We start from the raw sequence: 21211 nt of genomic DNA, 5'->3' as shown, positions 1-21211 counted from the left end.
CCTAAGGCCCTTTTAAGCAAGTCTGTGAGGTCAAAACTACTTTCATAATAAAACTATGATGCTTTTTGTCTTTTTCACCATGTTGACATTTACACCAGTGTTGCAAACGCTGTGGTGGATAAATTGCTGGTGCTTTAGCACAAATCAAGGCAGTGGCACCAAACTGTACTAATAGTCATTGTATTCTTTCCCACAGCGCATTTGCAATTTAAAATTTCGTTTAAGAATGTCCTTGATGGTATAGCACAGGGGAACTATTATATTCAATATTCTGTAATAACCTATAGGGGAAAAGAATCTGAAAAAGAATGGATACATGTATATGTGTAACTATTCACTTTGCTGTACACCTGCAACTAACACAGTATTGTAAATCAACTATACTCCAATATAAAATGAAAATTAAATTTAAATTTAAAAAAAAGAATGTCCTTGATGAAGCAGTGAAACTTATTACTTGTGGAAAGTCTCCTCCCTTGGGTATACTTTTTTTAATATTCTGAGTGATGAAATGGGAGGTATGCATAAAGCACTTTGCATATGGATGTATGATGGTTCTCTCTAGAAAAGCATTTTAGTGAATGAGTTGCAACTGAACTAGCTGCTTTTTTTCATAAAATACCATTTTTACTTGAAAGAACAACTGACAGACAAACTGTGATTATTGAAACTTGAGTATTTGGTAGACATTTTATTAAAAATTAATTAAATGGGCCTGACACTTCATGGAAAACAGCTGACAGTGTTTGTTGACAATGATAAAGGTCAGGCTTTCCAGCAATAATTAGAATTTTGGAAAACTTGTATCAATCACCATGAGCTTGTTTTTCAGTAATTAAAGACTTACCTGAGGAGATTGATGATAATATTAGTGAGTGTGATATTTTTGATATTATATACTGAAGTGTGTCAACATTTGGAAGATCTGTGTGATTCATTGAACTAGTATTTTCTTAATGATCAAAATTATGTATGGAAAAGATCTATTTAGAGTACAAGATAGACTAAAATGGGGTTTTTCTAACAGCTTTATTGAGATATAATTGATATCAATAAGCTACAATGTTCAAAGTGTACAGTTGGATAAGTTTTGACGTATGTATGATATCATCACTACAGTCAACATAATGAACATATCCATCACCACCAAAAGTTTCCTTGTGGCCCTTTGTAATCGCTCCCTCCTGTGCCTGTCCCCAGGCCACCGCTGATCTGCTTTCTGTCTCTATAGATTAGCTTGCATTTTCTAGAGTTGTATATAAATGGAATCATACAGTATGTACTCTTTATGGTCTGGCTTTGAAATTCAACAAAATTATTTTGAGATTCATCCATGTTGTATGTATCAATAGTTCATTCTTTTTATTGCTGAGTGGTATTCCATTGTATGGATATACCACAGTTTATCCATTCAGCTGTTGGTGGACATTTGGGTTGTTGCTGGCTTTTGGCCATTTGAAATAAAGCTGACATAAACCATCTGTATGTAATTCTTTGTATGGACATATGCTTTCATTTCTCTTGGGTAATACTTAGAAGTAGAATGGCTGGGTCAAGTGTAAGTGTATAATTAACTTTTTTTAAAAAACTGCCAAACTTTTTTCCAAAATGATTGTATCATTTTACATTCCTACCAGCTGTGCACGAGAGTTCCAGGTGCTTCACACCCTTGCCAATAAAGATAATCAGTCTTTTAAATTTTATCCATTCTGCTAGGCCAGTGTGGTTTTAATTTGCATTTCCCAATGATTGATGATATTGAACATCTTTTCTTGTATAAGTCCTCCAACTTTATTCTTCTTTATCAAAGCCATTTTGGCCCCTCTGGTTTCTTTACATTTTCATTTGGATTTTAGAATCAGCTTGTCACTTTTTACAAAAATGCCTGCTGGGATTTTGATTGGGATTGTATAGAATCTGTAGATCAATTTGGGGAGGATTGACATCTTAACACTATTGGTTCTTCTGAGACATGAACATGGTATATCTCTCCATTTAATTAGGTCTTCTCTCAGCAGTGTTTTATAGTTTCCTTTGTACAGATCTTATACATCTTCAGTTAGATCCCTAATTATTTTTTGATGCTATTGTAAATGTTGTGTTTTTTACATTTCAGTCTCCAGTTGTTTTTTGCCAATATATAGAGATACATTGTATTTTCAGTGTTGAGCTAATATCTTGCAACCTTACTAAATCAACTCACTTATTAGCTTTATTAACTATTTTGTAGATTCCTTAGGATTTTCTACATAGACGATCATCTGCTAATAAAAACAGTTACACTTCTTCCTTTCCAATTTGAATGCTGTTTATTTCTTTTCCTTGCCCCATTATACTATAGCTATACCCTCCAGTACAGTGTTGATGGAAGTGGTGAAGGCAAGCAACTTGGCCTTGTTCCTTATCTTATGGGGAAAGCATCAGTCTTAAGCCGTTAATTATGATGATAGATTTTTCCTAGATGCCTTTTAAGTCAGGAATGAATGTTGGATTTTGTCAAATGCTCTTTTTGCAACAGTTGAGATAACCATATGGTTTTTCTTTTTTAGTCTATTAATATGGTTAATGATGTTGATTGATTTTCAGATATTAAACCAACCTTATATTCTTGGGATAAATATCACTTATATCATTAGATTTAATGTAATAGAGTACACAAAGTTCATTGATAGGATTTTAGATTCCCCACAGGAACTAACCCTTAAACTACTGCTTGTTGAGTATTCATAATTTTCTGAAAATATTAGTAAAATGCCTCCTCCTTTTCCAACGACACATCTGTTTGAGGCTAGATTTTCTCCCAATACTTGAACAAAAACAACGTATCACAGTAGAGTGAATGCAGAGCAGATAAGAGAATGGAGCTATTTTCTATTAATCCAGACACAAAAGAGATTTGCAAAAATCTAAGTGTCACTGTGCTCACTAATTTTAAAATATATAAATAGTTATTTTTCATTTAAAATGTTATGTTAACATATAATGGTTTATGGGACTTCCCTGGCATTCCAGTGGTTAGTTCTCCGTGCTTCCAGTGCAGGGGCATGGGTTCTATCCCTGGTCGGCAAACTAAGATCCCACATGCCCCACGGCCAAAAAAAAAAACAAACGTATTAATGGTTTTAATACTGTTATTTTAAAATAGTAAATATTTAAATTTTTTGTTTTGCTTAAAAAAAAATACAGTACAATTGATAGATATAACCCCCATAAACAAAAGCTCTTTAGGGTACTCAGTAATTTCTAAGAGTGTAAAGGAGTCCTAAAACCAAAAAGTTTCAGAGTCTGTGATATACAGACAGGTCAGTAGGTACCCAGAAGTACGAACCTCTGTTTTGGGGTATTGTTACATACCCTAATAGAAAGGAGGAAGTAAAGAAGTCTTGGGTCTGGTAACTTCTATTCTTGTGTCATTCTTTTGAGAGAGTTAAGAGTTCTTTTTGTATTTTATTTTCCTATATCTTTGTGATTTGCAGATTCATTCTAATGAAGTAGTAGTAGTTCCTAGTTGCCTGTTCAGTAGTTAAGAACTATATAGTCAAAGTGTGGGAAACTTGAGTTCCTTCCTAAATTCATTACTGATTTGCTTTAGAGCCTTGGGCAAGTCACATAATTAGTCTTGTGTTGGTTTCCTTGTTTATAAAATGACATTAAGGATAAAATATCTCATACTTTCACTCCTCTGTTAAGAAAAACTTTGTCCCAACCCATCCTCTCCTGGCCCCTCCATCAGGACCCACACTACTCCCTACTCCCCACACACACCCAGAGTCACACAGTGTACCCTGAGGGCTCCAGCGGCACCCTGTGTGCCTTCCTAGGAAACCCCACACTCCACCCTCCCCCACTAGGCCCTGGCCCCAGCCTGCAGGCACACCCCCTTCCCCCCAAAAAGAAAAACTTTGTAAATACGAAATGGTACATACTAGTGTTGATTGTAATAATTAGGAATACGTTTAAGTTTAGATTTGATGATTTAAAAATGGAAGCCTACTATATATACTTTTAAAATTTCTTAAAAAGTTATTTAATTCATAAACATTGGCATATCTATTATGTGCCAGCCATCATGTTAGACATTGATGATTTCAAGATGAAGAAAATAACAGTCTTTGCCATTAAGGAATTAATAATTTTGCAGGTGAGATAAACACTAAAAGCAAAAAATTACAATATATTTAATTAATCCTATCATAGAGGTGTATATTAGTGCCATGGAAGTATAAAGAACTATAGGAATCATCTGTTAAGAAAACAGAATATTAGTGATTCTTACTGATTCTATTTATTTGACCAAGTGGAATGGTGTTTTAGGGGAGATGGTAGTGATCCTGTTTTACAAAGTTACAATTGTTACATATAATTAATTACCTTACATATATAGTGGACCCTTGAACAACACAGGTTTAAGCTATGTGGGTCCACTTATATGCGGATTTTTCTTCAGTAAATATGTAATCCGAGATAGGTTGAATCTGCAGGTGCAGAACCGTGGATACAGGGGCAACTGTAAAGTTAAACAGGGACTTTTTCACTGCAGGGAGGGTTGGCACCCGTAACCCCTGCATTGTTCAAGGGTCAACTGTAATAAAAGTTTACAAAATTATAAAGTAAAAACTATTTTTTCATAATTAATGAACTTAGCCTGGATTATGAAAAATTAAGCTTTTCAACTTAATAATTTTATAAGTCACTGTGATTTATAAAATCAGGACAGTTTGTATATTTTTCGTGATCACATAATGCTGTAATAACTAAAGAGGGTAGTGTTCTCAAAGCCTAATGTTAGTTAGAATACAGGAATTTCTTGCTCTAAAAAATAATTTCAGGGTCAAATGTTAGTTAGAATACAGGAATTTCTTGCTCTAAAAAATAATTTCAGGGTCAGCCTAAGCATAAACTATCAATGTATTCAATATTAAACACAAAAACCATTTTTGATTCCTGCCTCTCAATAAACCAACCTTTAAGTGATTTTTGAGTATTATTTATTTATTTTTTAACTTAACCTGTTAGGGTATAGTGAAGAGTCTTATATATAAGTTACTGTTCATAGTCTGAAGTTTGTAGTTGAAGTTTCTTTATAAAAGATATCAGGATAGAAGATTTGAGTAACAATAAGTAAATGGTCACCAAATTTCAGCCATATCAGTTGAATGTAATTTTGTGCAAAATAAGAAAGTATAATGTAAGCATTACTGTTTTGTTAGGGGATAAACACATAAAAGCCTTGTAAAAATACTGCTAGTATAAGTGGGAATACAAAGTAGGCATGTCTAGGATTTCATTAATAATAGCAAACATTTGTATAGTACTGTATACACTATGTGCCAAGTTTATAGTAATGTTTACTAACTCATTTAATTCTCCAAATAATTGTGTGAATTGAGTACCATTATTATCCCTATTTCCAGATGAGGAAACTGAGGCACAGGCATGTTAAGTGATATGCTCAAGGTCATACAGCTGGTAAATTGGGAAGCTGGGATTGGACAGTTTGGTTCCAGGTCCATGCCCTTAACCATTGCACTTATGCTATTCCTCTTCTGAAATTATAATCTTTTCTCAACAAGGGCATTGTCCTGTGGGGCAAGCCCTAGGAGGAGTACTGTGCTGATGTTGAGTACTTTGCTTCCTAGCACCCAAGGGTAGTGGTACCACCATTCATTTAGCTTCCCAAGCTCCTGCCTCAGGTCTACTGTTTGTAAATACTACCTGTTACATTTCCTAAATATCTTCCAGCTTTGTTAGTTCCTCTCTGCTCTTTTTTTTTTTTTTTTAATTAATTAATTTATTTATTTATTTATTTGGTTGCATCCAGTCTTAGTTGTGGCAGTCAAGCTCCTTAGTTGCGGCTCATGGGATCCTTAGTTGCAGCAATGGGCTCCTTAGCTGTGGTTCCAGGGCTCCTTAGTTGCAGTTCACCGTCTCCTTAGTTGTGGCATGTGAACTCTTAGTCACAGCACGCATGTGGGATCTAGTTCCCCAACCAGGGATCGAACTCAGGCCCCCGGCATTGGGAGCGCGGAGTCTTACCCACTGCGCCACCAGGGAAGTCCCTCCTCTCTGCTCTTAATGTTTCCACTACCTTGATCCTGACCCTCAGCATCTGACACAGCAGTTTCCTGGTTGGTCACTGTGCCTTCTGTGTCTCTCCACTATTAGTCTTTATTCAAGGCAGCAGAATTTTTAAATCTAAAATCCTTATCAGGTTGATTTCACCACTACTAGGATTTTAAGATGTTTAATAACACCCATTCCCACAAGATCAGGTCCAAACTTCATCATGGCTTACAAAACCTTTCTTTCCCCCAAGATGCTTGGAAGAAAAATAAATTGATTTTTCCAGCTTCAACCCTCTCTACTCCCCTCTGTACCCTGCAGTGCCATAGTCCCAGAAGGCTCTCTGAATATACTTTGCTCTTTTATGTCTCCCTGGTCTTTTTCCATGTTCTTCGCTTTATCCAGAATGCACTCTCCTCCTCTTTGCCTAGTAAAGATTTGCTCATCCTGCGAGCTCCAACTCCTATAGTGTCTGTAAATCCTTCCCTGACCTCCTCAGGTGAAATCATCTGTCTCCCCTGCTCCTGATGTAGTTTATGCCTACTTTTAATATAAAATTCATCATTTTGTATTATAGTTTTTGTCATTTCTTTCACTAGACTTTGGGCATCTTATATTACATACACATTTTTTTGGCAGGTAGGTATTCAGTAACTATTTTTGAATCAATGAATAAATATATTAAATTCTTAAAACTTTTTCCATAGGTGCTGCAGACGATTACAATAGAATTGGTTCTTCATTATATGCTTTAGGAACTCAGGATTCTACAGATATATGCAAGTAAGCATTCTGATTTAAAACATTAAGTATAAATAAAACAAAATTTTTGTTGGCAGCTCAGGCACACACAATACTTCTGACCCAGCAGGCATTTTGGAATATTTTTGTCAAAACACGTTGATAATATGGAGCTTCTTTATAAACTTAGGTCGGTGTCATTTTTCTCTTCCCTATCCCTCCTTTTTTTTAAATCTGAGAAATAAAAATCGACCTTAGTATATATAATTTTAACATTTACAGTGTTTTATTTGATGCAAATTTGCCAATTTGTGTGTGTGAGAGAGAATTTATGTTTAAATGTTCTTAGATTTTGATAATGTTTATTATAAATAAGAAATGCTGTTTTGGAATTATAATATATATATACACACACATATATATACACACACACACATATATATATATATATATACATATACATATATATACACACACATACATACATATATATGTATTTCGTTGGAGGCCAGATTTCAATGTAGCCATAAATAATCTTAGTTGCTCCTGTAATGTTTAAACCCAACTCTCTATTGAAAAATAATTCAAACACATTTTAAAAATTTTAAGTGGAAAAACTATTTTCATAGTCCATGACTTTCTCCAAACCACATTCTTGAACTTTTCTGTAGTATATCCTGTCTCAGTAGACATGTCAGATCCAATTTTTCAGCAAATCCAGTTTTTCAGCAAAACACTAATTAACATGCTACCTTCCCAAAGAGTTAGTTCTTAAGTGTTTGATAAGAAGGAAAAACATCAACCTTGCCATGTGTTATCTTTCATAAACCTCTCAAAGCAAGTTCTTTTTAGTAATGTGAAGTTCATAAAATTCATTTTAGCTTTCAATAGTATTTGCCCTAATCCAAATATAATGTCATCGATAATTACATATTTTATAGGATACCATTTAATAGTTTGGCATGGGGATTTTTTTTAGTTGGTATCAGCGTTTGAGAGATGGGCTTTTTAATTAAAAGTGAAAGTGGGGGCTTCCCTGGTGGCCTAGTGGTGAGGACCCTGGGCTCTCACTGCAGTGGCCGGGCTCAGTCCCTGGTTGCAGAAGATCCTGCAGGCCGCCAGGTGTGGCCAAAAAACAAAGTGAAAGTGAGCTCTGAAGTAGAGATTGGCTGTTCATTTGTGTTGTTTTCCGAAACAAAGCAGCTCCATTTGAAAGTATTTAAGACATAACTCTTTGGATGTCATTGCCCTGTACTTCTGTAATAATTTAAAGGTATGGTTTTGTTTAATATTATGTGGCATATTACCAAAGGATATCGAGACAGATTTTTTTTAAGTTTTTAACGTATGGCTTAGACCGCCACCTTGAAATGGGACGATTTTCTGTAATCATATGTCAAAAGGAATCTGTTACATGAGTGGACGTACAGAGATTTTTGTTGAACTAAATGAAGTCTTCAGTGAACAAAGGCAATTAAATATTATTGTAATGAGGTAAGAATGTTCGTTATTAATCTGGTTTGGGGTATATTCTCTGAACGTTTGAAATAGAAAATTATTTATGATGAAATATTTTTCCCTTCCAGGTTTTTTCTTAAAGTTTCAGAACTTTTTGATAAAACAAGAGTAAGTACTAATAATTAACCTTTGGGAGTCTAAATCTCTGCAAACGGTAGTGTTTAACTTGTTGGGCTGTGTTTAACTTTATTGAGGAAGATGAGTTATACTTCAGAAGGTTAAAGAGGCAGATTTAACTTTGAAAATAATGAGAGTTTTTCAGGAAATTTAGTTTTTGTTATGGTCTTTTGGTATATGTGTAAACGTTCATATTCTTGATCAGAAAACGTGTTCATTAGGAGGCTGGGTTTATTTTTATGAAAGATCATTTTTTTCCTGGGGCTTTGTAAGCTAGAAGAAAATCTTGGATTCACTATAACTTTACTGAGATTACTGCTTTTGATCCCCCATGACACACTGCTTTAAAAAAGAGTTGTATCAATATAAGACAAATATATAACTGCAGAAAGTTTTCATTCATAGTAGCAATAATTTAATACTGATATAGTCTTGGTTTTCAGGGGTCATGTTAATTTATGATCATTCTATCTATCAGTTGATAGTGAAAATGTTTACTAGATGTGTAGTGGTACTTAGCTGAGAGTGGTGGTGGCTAGTCCATTATAGAAATCAGATTTCATCATGACCTTGGCAGTTGAGTTGTGTAGTGCAGACAAGTTGAAGAAAAGGAGATACTCTATCACAAAGGAAAAAGTTCTTAAATATGTAAGTAAATGTTATACTGGGGTCCCTATAGCTCATTATTCTGCTTTGATATTTGTACCAGTGAGCATTTTCTGGGAAGACGTATAGTTGTTTTTGTGTGCGTGTGCATTTATATCAAAAGAATAGGAATCTATCACAAAACAGCCTTATGTGTCAATTCTTTTGGAAGCAGATGTCAAGGTGGGATTAAATGTACAAGAGATATATTGTGAAAAACAGAGAGGAACGAGCAGGAGTAGACAGGAGGGGAGCGTTCCGATAACAGTGCAGGTCTACACCTGCAAAAGGAGAGGGAGAGGAAGGAGGACTGGGTAGGAGGAGTTTCAGACTATAGCACAGTTCTAAGAAAGCTTTGTCCACGTCAGAGGGGAGTGCCTGAGCCAGAGCTGCCCATTAGAGGAGTTCTACATCAGGCAAGAATGGGCTGGGTGGGGAGGATGGAACATAACTTTCGTATGAACATGGTTCCAGATCCAGAGATACTGCAGTTGGGGCTATCAGTCAACTGTGCTCCTTGCAGCAAGCATTTCTCTTGGAGATCTGGGTGGCACATTTCCATAGCCCCAAAATTCTTATTTCCTTTAGCATTTGCACGTTGTTCTGGTTATTACTGCTGTGTAACAAACCATCCTAAAATCAGTAGTTTTAAACAGCAACCATTTTAGTATGCCACTGAACTCTTTGGTTCAGGAATTCAGAAAGGACACAGCAGGGATGGCTTGCCTCTGCTCCATGATGTCTGGGGCCTCAACAGGGAAGATATGAAGGCCAGGGCCTGGAATCATCTGAAGGCTCTTTCACTCATATGTCTGGGGGTTGATACTGGCTATCAGCAGGAACTTCTGCTAGGGCTGTTGGCTGTAACACCTACATGTGGCTTTCCCATGGAGCTGCTTAGGCTTCTTCACGGCATGGTAAAGAGGTTCCAAAAGTGAGTATCCCAAATTATGGGAAGTAGAAGCTGCTAGTTTCGTTAAGGCCTGGGCCTGGAAACTGGCGCAGCATCATTCCTGTATTGGGCAAGCAGTCTGAGAGCCCAGGTTCAAGGGGGGAAGACACATACCCTACTTCTTAATGGAAGGAGAGGAGCCTTATTTCAAAGCACTGAACATCATCTAGCATGTCAAGAAGTTCTGTAAAGTTTGTTTCTCCATAAAGAAACTTCAAGTTTTTTAAAAACTTTTTATTAAAGTGTATTATACATGTAGAAAAAACCACGTAACAGAAGTGTACAGCTCAGTGAAGTGTCACAGTTTAACACACTCATGTAATGAACACCCAGATCAAGGAATGGAACATTACCAGCAGCTCAGATGCCCTGTCCCCCTTCAGCTGCCTTCTGAGTCACCACCTCGGCTGCAAAGCTAACCACTGTCCTAGCTTCTAACAGAAAAAAATAATTTTATTTTCATATTTTATGTAAATGCATTATGCAGTATATATTTTTATGTCTGGTTTCTTTTACTCAGTATTATGTACATAAGATTCATTGGTGTTGCATGTTGGTATAGCTCCTTCATTCTTATTGCTGTATAGTTTTCCATTACAAAAACATACCTAATTTTATTATCTTTTCTGCTGGTAGGCATTTGGATAGTTGCTAGTTCTGGGCTCTTTACAAAGAGTACTGCTAAGACCATTCTTATTTATCTTCAGCTGAACATAAGTATGCATTTCTGTTGAATGTATGTAACTAGGAGAGGAAGTGATGGTTCATAGGATATCCATGTGAAAAGCTTTTGTAGGTACTGCCAAACTGGTTCCCAAAGTGATTGTAACAACTTACATTCCCACCAGAATGAATGTGAGCATCTTGCTGCTGCACAAGGTTGTAGTATTTGGTATTTTAGCTGTTCTGGTGGATATGTAGGGTTTTTTTATTTTAACTTTTTATTTTAACAACAATTTCAGACTTGCAGAAAAGTTGCAAGAATAGTACAAAGAATTCCTGTACATGTGTCACCCAGGTTTTCTTAATGTTAACATTTTCTACATAAAGTTCTTTTATTCCCAAAAGTCCATGTTTATTGTTTTTTGCCCTTTGTGCACATTTCTCTCTCTCTTTTTTAAAGATAAGAATCAATTTTAATGTACCAGGACTTCCCTGGTGGTCCAACGGGTAAGACTCTACGCTCCCAATTCAAGGGGCTGGGGTTCAATCCCTGGTCTGGGAACTAGATCCCACATGCCGTAACTAGAGTTTGCATGACTCAAGTAAAAATCCCGCACTTGGCAAAAGAGATCCTGCATAATGCAACTAAGACCTGGCACAGCCAAATAAATAAATATTTTTAAAAAAATTTTTTAATGTACCAATACGATTATCAATGATTCTCCGTACTGTCATCAATATCTAGTATAGAAATGTTCCCAGTTGTCTCATAAATGGCTTTTTACGGTGGACTTTGTTTGAATCGGGATCCAAACGAGGTTCCCATATTGTATTTGGTTGACATAATACATTCTTCTTTATCCTCTGTCTCTCCAGACTGAATGAAGAGTTCTCACCTTTTTTATTTTTCTTTTCTTTTTTTTTTTTTTAAATCATCCTTGTTTTTATTTATTTACTTTATTTATTTTTGGCTGCGTTGGGTCTTGGTTGCAGCACACAGGATCTTTTGTTGCGGTATACGGGCTCTTCGTAGCAGCAGGCCAGCTTCTCTCTAGTTGTAGCGTGTGGGCTTCTTGCTCGTTGTGTTGCCGCGGGCTCCAGGGCACGTGGGCTCTTCGTCACAGTGCACAGGCTTCTCTCTAGTTGTGGCATGTGGGCTTCTGTCTAGTCGTGATGCACAGACTTCTCTCTGGTTGTGGCGCACGGGCTCCAGAGCGTGTGGGCTCTGTAGTTGTGGTATGCAGGCTTAGTTGCCCCACGGCATGTGGGATCTTAGTTCCCTGCCCAGGGATTGAACCCTTGTCCCCTGCATTGGAAGGCAGATTCTTAACCACTGGACCACCAGGGAAGTCCCGAGTTCTCATCTTTTTAGTCTGACTTAATGTTTTAATGTTGTTTTCTGGTTGTCCACAGCAGAAGGATTGGTTTGAATTACCTAGTCTACTGCTGTTGCCAGCCTCTATTACTTTATAATCATGTGTACGTATCAATTGCCATTGAAATGAATAGAGAGAAAAATACAGGTGAACCTGAAATGTGATATTGAAACTCATTACAGCCAAGAACTTGAGTCAAATATAGAATCCTTCGATAAATTCACTAATCTGTTCATTTTTTTGTCAGTTACAAAAAAAAAAAAACTAACAGGCTAACAGAAAAGAGAAGGAAAGGAAACTTAGTTTAAATAGGAATTGATACTGTAGTTACTTATAACTTTAATTGTTTTTACAATAATTAAGAAAGAAAACACTGAGTATAGAATGTAAGTACTGATTAAATACCCAATTTTTTTCCCTTTTTCAGAAAATAGAAGCACGAGTGTCAGCTGATGAGGACCTCAAACTTTCTGACCTTTTAAAATATTACTTAAGAGAATCTCAAGCTGCTAAGGTAACTATTCTTTTTTTTAAAAATGGACAGCTTTACAAAAAGCCATCATCTGGGGCTTCCCTGGTGGCGCAGTGGTTGAGAGTCCGCCTGCTAATGCAGGGGACACGGGTTCGAGCCCTGGTCTGGGAAGATCCCACATGCCGCGGAGCAACTAAGCCCGTGCGCCACAACTACTGAGCCTGCGCGTCTGGAGCCTGTGCTCCGCAACAAGAGAGGCCGCGATAGTGAGAGGCCCGCGCACCGCGATGAAGAGTGGCCCCCGCTTGCTGCAACTAGAGAAAGCCCTCACACAGAAACGAATACCCAACATAGCAATCAATCAATCAATCAATCAATAAATCTTAAAAAAAAAAAAAAAAGCCATCATCTCCTTAGAGGTTGTTAGACTGAAGATTGTTAAAGATGACTTATCTCTTGATTTTAAATTATATTTTTAAGTATGATTTTTTTTTTCTCCTTTTATAAATTGTAGGTCAGGGAACCCCACATAAAAGTTTTCTCTATGAACTCCTGAGAGAATTTGTCTAGAACTTTTTTTAAATTGAATTTGGTATATTTAGTCAGGTGAAATACCTGCAAAGGCAAAAGTAAAACCCCCAAATAACAGTTGTACAGCTAAAGGATTCCTAATTTTGTCTAAGTCCTCTATTGAGGGTGAGAGAGCCATAAAACAGGAATATGTTTTATTTTAAGGCATCGCGAGTTTCCTTTTGGAAATCTATGTGCAAAACTAAAACTCTTACTAATCAAAAAAAAGTTTAACAAAAACGTCTAAAAAGCACTGAAAACTTAGTGGCTCAGATACTCCAAATTCTGTGTTAATTTGTGAATTGAGATGTTGTACAGAAAATTCCCATCTAATCATTGGTGCTTTGAACACCCTTCTTTCATTCCTTATCAAATTATAAATAACCTTCTTAACTTTGAGGACTTAAGTACTTGCAGATAACACTGTCCATATCAAATTTATTGTAAATCAGATTGTGTCTTATGAACTATTTACAATGGATGGGCAGGGATAAAATAAATTGTTCACTTTTGAAGACTTTAGTATTTTATTATAATATATAATTGTTAATAGATAACTTTTTAGAACATGGCTTTAAAGGAAAATCCAAATGTTTTAGTAACCACAGGAAAAAATTGAAATTTAATTGTGAGAAAACTCTGATGAGGTATTATTACACACCTTTAATTAGAATGGCTAAAATGAAACATTCTGACAAAAATTACAGCAACTGAAATTTTCACACACTGTTAGTGGGACTATGGTACAATACTTTGGAAAAGTTTTGCAGTTTCTTAAAAAATTAAACATACATCTACCCCATAATCCAGTCATTTCAGTCCTGGTATTTGAAAACATACGTCCCCACAGGTGTTTGAAGCAGTTTTATTTGTAATAGCTGAAAACTGACAAAAACCCAAGTGTCCACCAACAAGCAGGTGAATGGATAAACAGATTGTGGTATATTCGTAAAATGGAATGCTACTCAGCAAATAAAAAGGAATAAGCTATGCATATATGCAACAAAATGGATCACTCTCAAAATAATTTTGCTGAGTGAAAGAAGCCCAGCAATAAAGACCATAGCTTACATTAGTGTTCACTCTTGGTGTTGTACATTCTGTGGGTTTGGACAAATGTCTAATGACATAAACATCATACAGAATATTTTTTTTTTTACATTTTTATTGGAGTGTAATTGCTTTACAATGGTGTGTTAGTTTCTGTTGTATAACAAACTGAATCAGCTATATGTATACATATATCCCCATATCCCCTGCCTCTTGAGCCTCCCTCCCACCCTCCCTATCCCACCCCCTAGGTGGTCACAAAGCACCGAGCTGATCTCCCTGTGCTATGCAGCTGCCTGCCACTGGTTATCTATTTTATATTTGGTAGTGTATATATGTCAGTGTTACTCTCTCACTTCGTCCCAGCTCCCATCTCCTGTGTCCTGAAGTCCTTTCTCTATGTCTGCATCTTTATTCCTGTCCTAGGTTCGTCAGAACCATTTTTGTTTTTAGATTCCGTATATATGTGTTAGCATACGGTATTTCTTTTTCTCTTTCTGACTTCACTCTGTGTGACAGACTCTAGGTCCATCCACCTCACTACAAATAACTCAATTTCGTTTCTTTTTATGGCTGAGTAATATTCCATTGCCTATATGTGCCACATCTTCTTTATACCTTCATCTTTCGATGGACGCTTAGGTTGCTTCCATGTCCTGGCTGTTGTAAATAGAGCTGCAGTGAACCCTGTGGTACATGACTCTTTTTGAATTACGGTTTTCTCAGGGTATATGCCCAGTAGTGGGATTGCTGGGTCGTATGGTAGTTCTATTTTTAGTTTTTTAAGGAACCTCCATACTGCTCTCCATAGTGGCTGTATCAATTACATTCCCACCAACAGTGCAAGAGGGTTCCCTTTTCTCCACACCCTCTCCAGCATTTATTGTTTGTAGATTTTTTGATGATGCCCATTCTGACCGGTGTGAGGCAATACCTCATTGTGGTTTTGATTTGCATTTCTCTAATGATAAGTGATGTTGAGCATCCTTTGATGTGTTTGTTGGCAATCTGTGTATCTTCTTTGGAGAAATGTCTGTTTAGGTCTTCTGCCCATTTTTGGATTGGGTTGTTTGTTTTTTTTGATATTGAGCTGCATGAGCTGCTTGTATATTTTGGAGATTAATCCTTTGTCACTTGCTTCATTTGCAAATATTTTCTCGCATTCCAAGGGTTGCCTTTTCATCTTGTTTATGGTTTCCTTTGCTGTGCAAAAGCTTTTAAATTTCATTAGGTCCCATTTTTGTTTTTATTTCCATTTCTCTAAGAGGTGGGTCAAAAAGGATCTTGCCGTGATTTATGTCATAGAGTGTTCTGCCTATGTTTTCCTCTAAGGGTTTTATAGTGTCTGGCCTTACATTTAGGTCTTTAATCCATTTTGAGTTTATTTTGTATATTGTGTATTGTGTTAGGAAGTGTTCTAATTTCATTGTTTTACCTGTAGCTGTCCAGTTTTCCCAGCACCATTTATTGAAGAGGCTGTCTTTTCACCATTGTATGTTCTTGCCTCCTTTGTCAAAGATAAAGTGACCATATGTGAGTGGGTTTATCTCTGGGCTTTCTATCCTGTTCCATTGATCTATGTGTCTGTTTTTGTGCCAGTACCATACTGTCTTGATTACTGTAGCTTTGTGGTATAGTCTGAAGTCAGGCAGCCTGATTCCTCCAGCTCCGTTTTTCTTTCTCAGGATTGCCTTGGCTATTCGGGGTCTTCTGTGTTTCCATACAAATTGTAAAATTTTTTGTTCTACTTCTGTGACAAATGCCATTGGTAGTTTGATAGGGATTGCATTGAATCTGTAGATTGCTTTGGGTAATATAGTCATTTTCACGATGTTGATTCTTCCAATCCAAGAACGTGGTATATCTCTCCATCTGTTTGTATCATCCTTGATTTCTTTCATCAGTGTCTTATAGTTTTCTGAGTACAAGTCTTTCGCCTCCTTAGGTAGGTTTATTCCTAGGTATTTTATTCTTTTTGTTGCAGTGGTAAATGGGAGTGTTTCCTTAATTTCTCTTTCAGATTTTTCATCATTAGTGTATAGGAATGCAAGAGATTTCTGTGCATTAATTTTGTATCCTGCTACTTTACCAAATTCATTGATTAGTTTTAGTGGTTTCCTGGTAGCATCTTTAGGATTCTCTGTGTGTAGTATCATGTCATCTGCAAGCAGTGACAGTTTTATTTCTTCTTTTCTGATTTGGATTCCTTTTATTTCTTTTTCTTCTCTGATTGCCGTGCCTAAAACTTCCAAAACTATGTTGAATAATAGTGGTGAGAGTGGGCACCCTTGTCTTGTTCCTGATCTTAGAGGAAATGGTTTCAGTTTTTCACCATTGAGAATGATGTTGGCTGTGGGTTTGTCACGTATGGCCTTTATTATGTTGAGGTAGGTTCCCTCTGTGCCCACTTTCTGGAGAGTTTTTATCATAAATGAGTGTTGAATTTTTTCGAAAGCTTTTTCTGTATCTGTTAAGATTATCATATGGTTTTTATCCTTTAATTTGTTAATATGGTGTATCACATTGATTGATTTGCGTATATTGAAGAATCCTTGCATTCCTGGGATAAACCCCACTTGATCATGGTGTATGATCCTTTTAATATGCTGTTGGATTCTGTTTGCTAGTATTTTGTTGAGGATTTTTGCATCTATATTCATCAGTGACATTGGCCTGTAGTTTTTTTTGTGACATCTTTGGTTTTGGTATCAGGGTGATGGTGACCTCGTAGAATGAGTTTGGGAGTGTTCCTCCTTCTGCTGTAGTTTGGAAGAGTTTGAGAAGGATAGGTGTTAGCTCGTCTCTAAATATTCGATAGAATTCACCTGTGAAGCCATCTGGTCCTGGGCTTTTGTTTGGTGGAAGATTTTTAATCACAGTTTCAGTTTCATTGCTTGTGATTGGTCTGTTCATATTTTCTGTTTCATCCTGGTTCAGTCTTGGAAGCTTGTACTTTTCTAAGAATTAGTCCATTTCTTCCAGGTTGTCTATTTTATTGGCATACAGTTGCTTGTAGTAGTCTCTCATGATCCTTTGTATTTCTGCAGTGTCAGTTGTTACTTCTCCTTTTTCATTTCTAACTCTGTTGATTTGAGTCTTCTCCCTTTTTTTCTTGATGAGTCTGGCTAATGGTTTATCAATTTTGTTTATCTTCTCAAAGAACCAGCTTTTAGTTTTATTGATCTTTACTATTGTTTCCTTCATTTCTTTTTCATTTATTTCTGATCTAATCTTTATGAATTCTTTCTTTCTGCTAACTTTGGGTTTTTTTTTGTTCTTTTCTCTAATTGCTTTAAGTGTAAGTTTAGGTGGTTTATTTGAGAGTTTTCTTGTTTCTTGAGGTAGGATTGTATTGCTGTAAATTTCCCTCTTAGAACTGCTTTTGCTGCATCCCATAGGTTTGAGGTCGTCGTGTTTTCTTTGTCATTTGTTTCTAGGTAGTTTTTGATTTCCTGTTTGATTTCTTCAGTGATCTCTTGGTTATTGAGTAGCATATTGTTTAGCCTCCATGTGTTTGTATTTTTTACAGTTTTTTTCCTGTAATTGATATCTAGTCTCATAGCGTTGTGGTCAGAAAAGATACTTGATACAATTTCAGTTTTCTTTTAGCTGGTTTTTTCTTTCAGTTTTCTTAAATTTACCAAGGCTTACCAAGGCTTGATTTTACAGAGTAATTTTACTGCCCCAGAAATCCTGTGTTCCATCTATTCACTCGCCTTCCTCCTAACCCCTGTTGATTTTTTAATTGCCTTCATAGTTTTGCCTTTTCCAAAACGTCACATAGTTGAGTCTTTTCATATTGGCTTCTACACTTAGTAATGTGCATTTAAGTTTCCTCTATGTCTTTTCATGGCTTGATAGCTCATTTCTCTTTACCACTGAATAACATTCTGTTGCCTTGATATATCAAGTTTATTTATCCACTGACCTACTGAAAGACATCTTGGTTGCTTCTGAGTTTTGGCAATTATCAGTACAGCTGCTGTAAACATCCATGTGCAGGTTTTTGTGTGAACATAAGTTTTCAACTCCTTTGAGTAATAAATAGGAAGGAGCACAATTGCTAGATCGTATGATAAGAGTATGTTTAGTTCTGTCAGACTGTTTTCCAAAGTGCCTATACCATTGCATTCTCACCAACAATGAATGCGAGTTCCTGGTGCTTAACATCCTCACCAGCATTTGGTATTGTCAGAATTGTAGATTTTGGCCATTCTAACAAGGTGTGTAGTGGTATGTCATTTTAATTTGCATTTCCGTGATGACATTTGATGTGAAGCATCTTTTCACAAGCTTATATGCCATCTCTGTGTCTTCTTTGGTGAGGTGTCTGTTTTAAAAAAAAAGGTCTTTGGCCGATTCTTTACTTGGGTGGTTAAGTTTTAAGAGTTCTTTGTGTATTTTGGATAGCAGTCCTTTTTATCAAATATCTTTTGTAAAAAATTTTTCTTGGTCTGGTGGCTTGTCATCTTGACACTGTCTTTTGCTGAGTAGAACTTTTTAATTTTATTTTATTTTCTTCTTTTAATTTTATTTATTTATTTATTTATTTATTTATTTTTGGCTGCGTTGGGTCTTCATTGCTGCACGCAGGCTTTCTCTAGTTGTGGCAAGCGGGGGCTACTCTTTGTTGGAGTGCGCAGGCTTGTCATTGTGGTGGCTTCTCTTGTTGCAGAACACGGGCTCTAGGTGTGCGGGCTTCAGTAGTTGCAGCACGTGGGCCCTAGAGCACGCAGGCTTCAGTAGTTGTGGCACATGGGCTCAGTAGTTGTGACATGCGGGCTCTAGGACGCGTGGGCTTTCCGTAGTTATGGCACGCAGGCTTAGTAGTTGTGGCTCACGGGCTGTAGAGCGCAGGCTCAGTAGTTGTGGCGCACAGGCTTAGTTGCTCTGCAGCATATGGGATCTTCCTGGACCAGGGCTCGAACCCATGTCCCCTGCCTTGGCAGGTGGATTCTTAACCACTGTGCCACCAGGGAAGTCCCAGAAATTTTTAATTTTAAATTAGTCCAACTTACCAATTATTTCTTTCTTGGATCATCCCTTTGGCGTTGTATCTAAAAAGTCATCACCAAGCCCAAGGTCATATGGATTTTCTCCTGTGTTTTGCATTTTACATTTAGGTCTATGATCCATTGAGTTAATTTTCGTGAAGGGTGTAAGGGCTGTGTATCAGTTCATTTCTTTGCATGTGGATATCCAGGTTTCCCAGCACCATTTGTTGAAAAGATTATCTTTTCTCCATTGTATTGCTTTTGCTCCTCTGTCAAAAGGTCAGTTGGCTCTATTTGTGTGAGTCTAGTGCTGGGCTCTCTACTCTGTTACATTGATCTATTTGTCTGTTCTTTGACCAGTACCACACTGTCTAGATTACTGTAGCTTTATAGAAAGGTTTAAAGTAGGTAGTGTCAGTCCTCTGACTTTGTTCTTCTCCTTCACTGTTGTGTTATTCTGTGTCTTTTGCCTTTCCACACAAACTTTAGAATCAATTGGTTGATGTCTACAAAATAACTTGCCAGGATTTTGATTGGGATAATGTTGAATCCGTAGATCAATTTGGAAAGAACTGATTTTGACAATATTGAGTCTCCCTATCCATGAACATGGACTATCTCTCCATTTATTTAGTTCTTTGATTTCTTTTATCAGCGTTTTATAGTTTTCCTCAAAAGTTGTACATGCTTTGTTAGATTAATACCTAAGTATTTCATTCTCTGGAGTGCTAATTAATGTGTTTTTAATTTCAAACTTCACTTGTTCATTGCTGGTATACAAGAAAGCAATCTACTTTTGTATACTGATGTTCTCTCCTAAAACTTTATTATACTCATTTATTAATTCCAGGAGTTTTTCTATATGAACAGTCTTGTTATCTGTCATCTGTAAACAAAAGACAGTTTTGCTTCTTCCTTTCCAATCTGTATACTTTTTATTTCTTTTTCTTATTGCATTAGCTAGGACCTACAGTACAATACTGAGAAAGAGTGGTGAGGTGGGACATCCGTGTGTTGTTCCTGATATTAGTGGGAAAGCTTCTAGTTTTTCACTGTTAAGTATGATGTTAGCTGTAGGTTTTTTGTAGTTGTTCTTTATCAAGTTGAGGGTGTTACTTCTATTTCTGTTTTGCTGAGGAAACAGTCAATTGATTTTTGACAGAGTGCTAAGACAATATAGTGAGGAAAATAATAGACTTTCAACAAATGGTACTGGGACAACTGAATGGTCACGTGAAAAAGAGTAAAGTTGGACCTTCCTCACACCATGGATAGAAAATTTACTCAAAATGGATCAAAGATCTAAGTGTAAGAGCTAAAACTATAACATTTTTAGAAGAAAACATAAACATAAATCTTCTTGATTGCCTTTATTAGGCATTGATTTCTTAGATATAACCAGAAGCTCACCAACCCAATAAAAATAATAAATTGGACTTCATTAAAATTTTAAGAACTTTTGTTTAAAGTTTTTTGTATCAAAAACACGATCGAGAAAAATGAAAAAACCCACAGACCAGGAGGAAATATCGGGTTGACCAGAAAGTTCATTCCGGCTTTTCCATAAGATGTTACGAACAAATTTTTTGACCAACCCAATATTTGGGAATCATATAAGCCCCTAATAAGTGACTGGTATTCAGAACATATAAAGAACTCTTTTAACAGTGAAAAGACAAAGAGTCCAATTAAAAAGTGGGCAAAAGACAAAGAAGAGATACAAATGGCCAATAAATACGTAAAAAGATGCTCAACATCTTTACCCCTCAGGGAAATGCACATTAAAACCACAGTGCTATATCACTTCACACCTACTAGGTGGCTCTAATCAAAAAGACATAACGGGGGCTTCCCTGGTGGCGCAGTGGTTGAGAATCTGCCTGCCAATGCAGGGGACACGGGTTTGAGCCCTGGTCTGGGAAGATCCCACATGCCGCGGAGCTACTAGGCCCGTGAGCCACAACTGCTGAGCCTGCGCGTCTGGAGCCTGTGCTCCGCAACAAGAGAGGCCACGACAGTGAGAGGCCCGCGCACCGCAATGAAGAGTGGC

General features: G+C 36.8%; 1 protein-coding gene across 1 annotated transcript in view; it reads left to right on the top strand.

The window, feature by feature from the left end:
• The window catches only part of SNX6 (sorting nexin 6), a 54860-nt gene that overhangs the window by 25182 nt on the left and 8467 nt on the right, over positions 1-21211 (top strand). The window contains exons 9-11 of the mRNA XM_036842568.1: positions 6771-6846; positions 8391-8430; positions 12503-12589. Coding sequence (XP_036698463.1) covers positions 6771-6846; positions 8391-8430; positions 12503-12589 — 203 coding nt within the window. The remainder of the gene's footprint in view (positions 1-6770; positions 6847-8390; positions 8431-12502; positions 12590-21211) is intronic.

The sequence above is a fragment of the Balaenoptera musculus genome, chromosome 2, assembly GCF_009873245.2.
Source record: "Balaenoptera musculus isolate JJ_BM4_2016_0621 chromosome 2, mBalMus1.pri.v3, whole genome shotgun sequence".
NCBI classification, from domain to species: Eukaryota; Metazoa; Chordata; class Mammalia; order Artiodactyla; family Balaenopteridae; genus Balaenoptera; species Balaenoptera musculus.
Note: the sequence above shows the minus strand (reverse complement) of the source record. Positions and strands in the feature narration are given on the sequence as shown.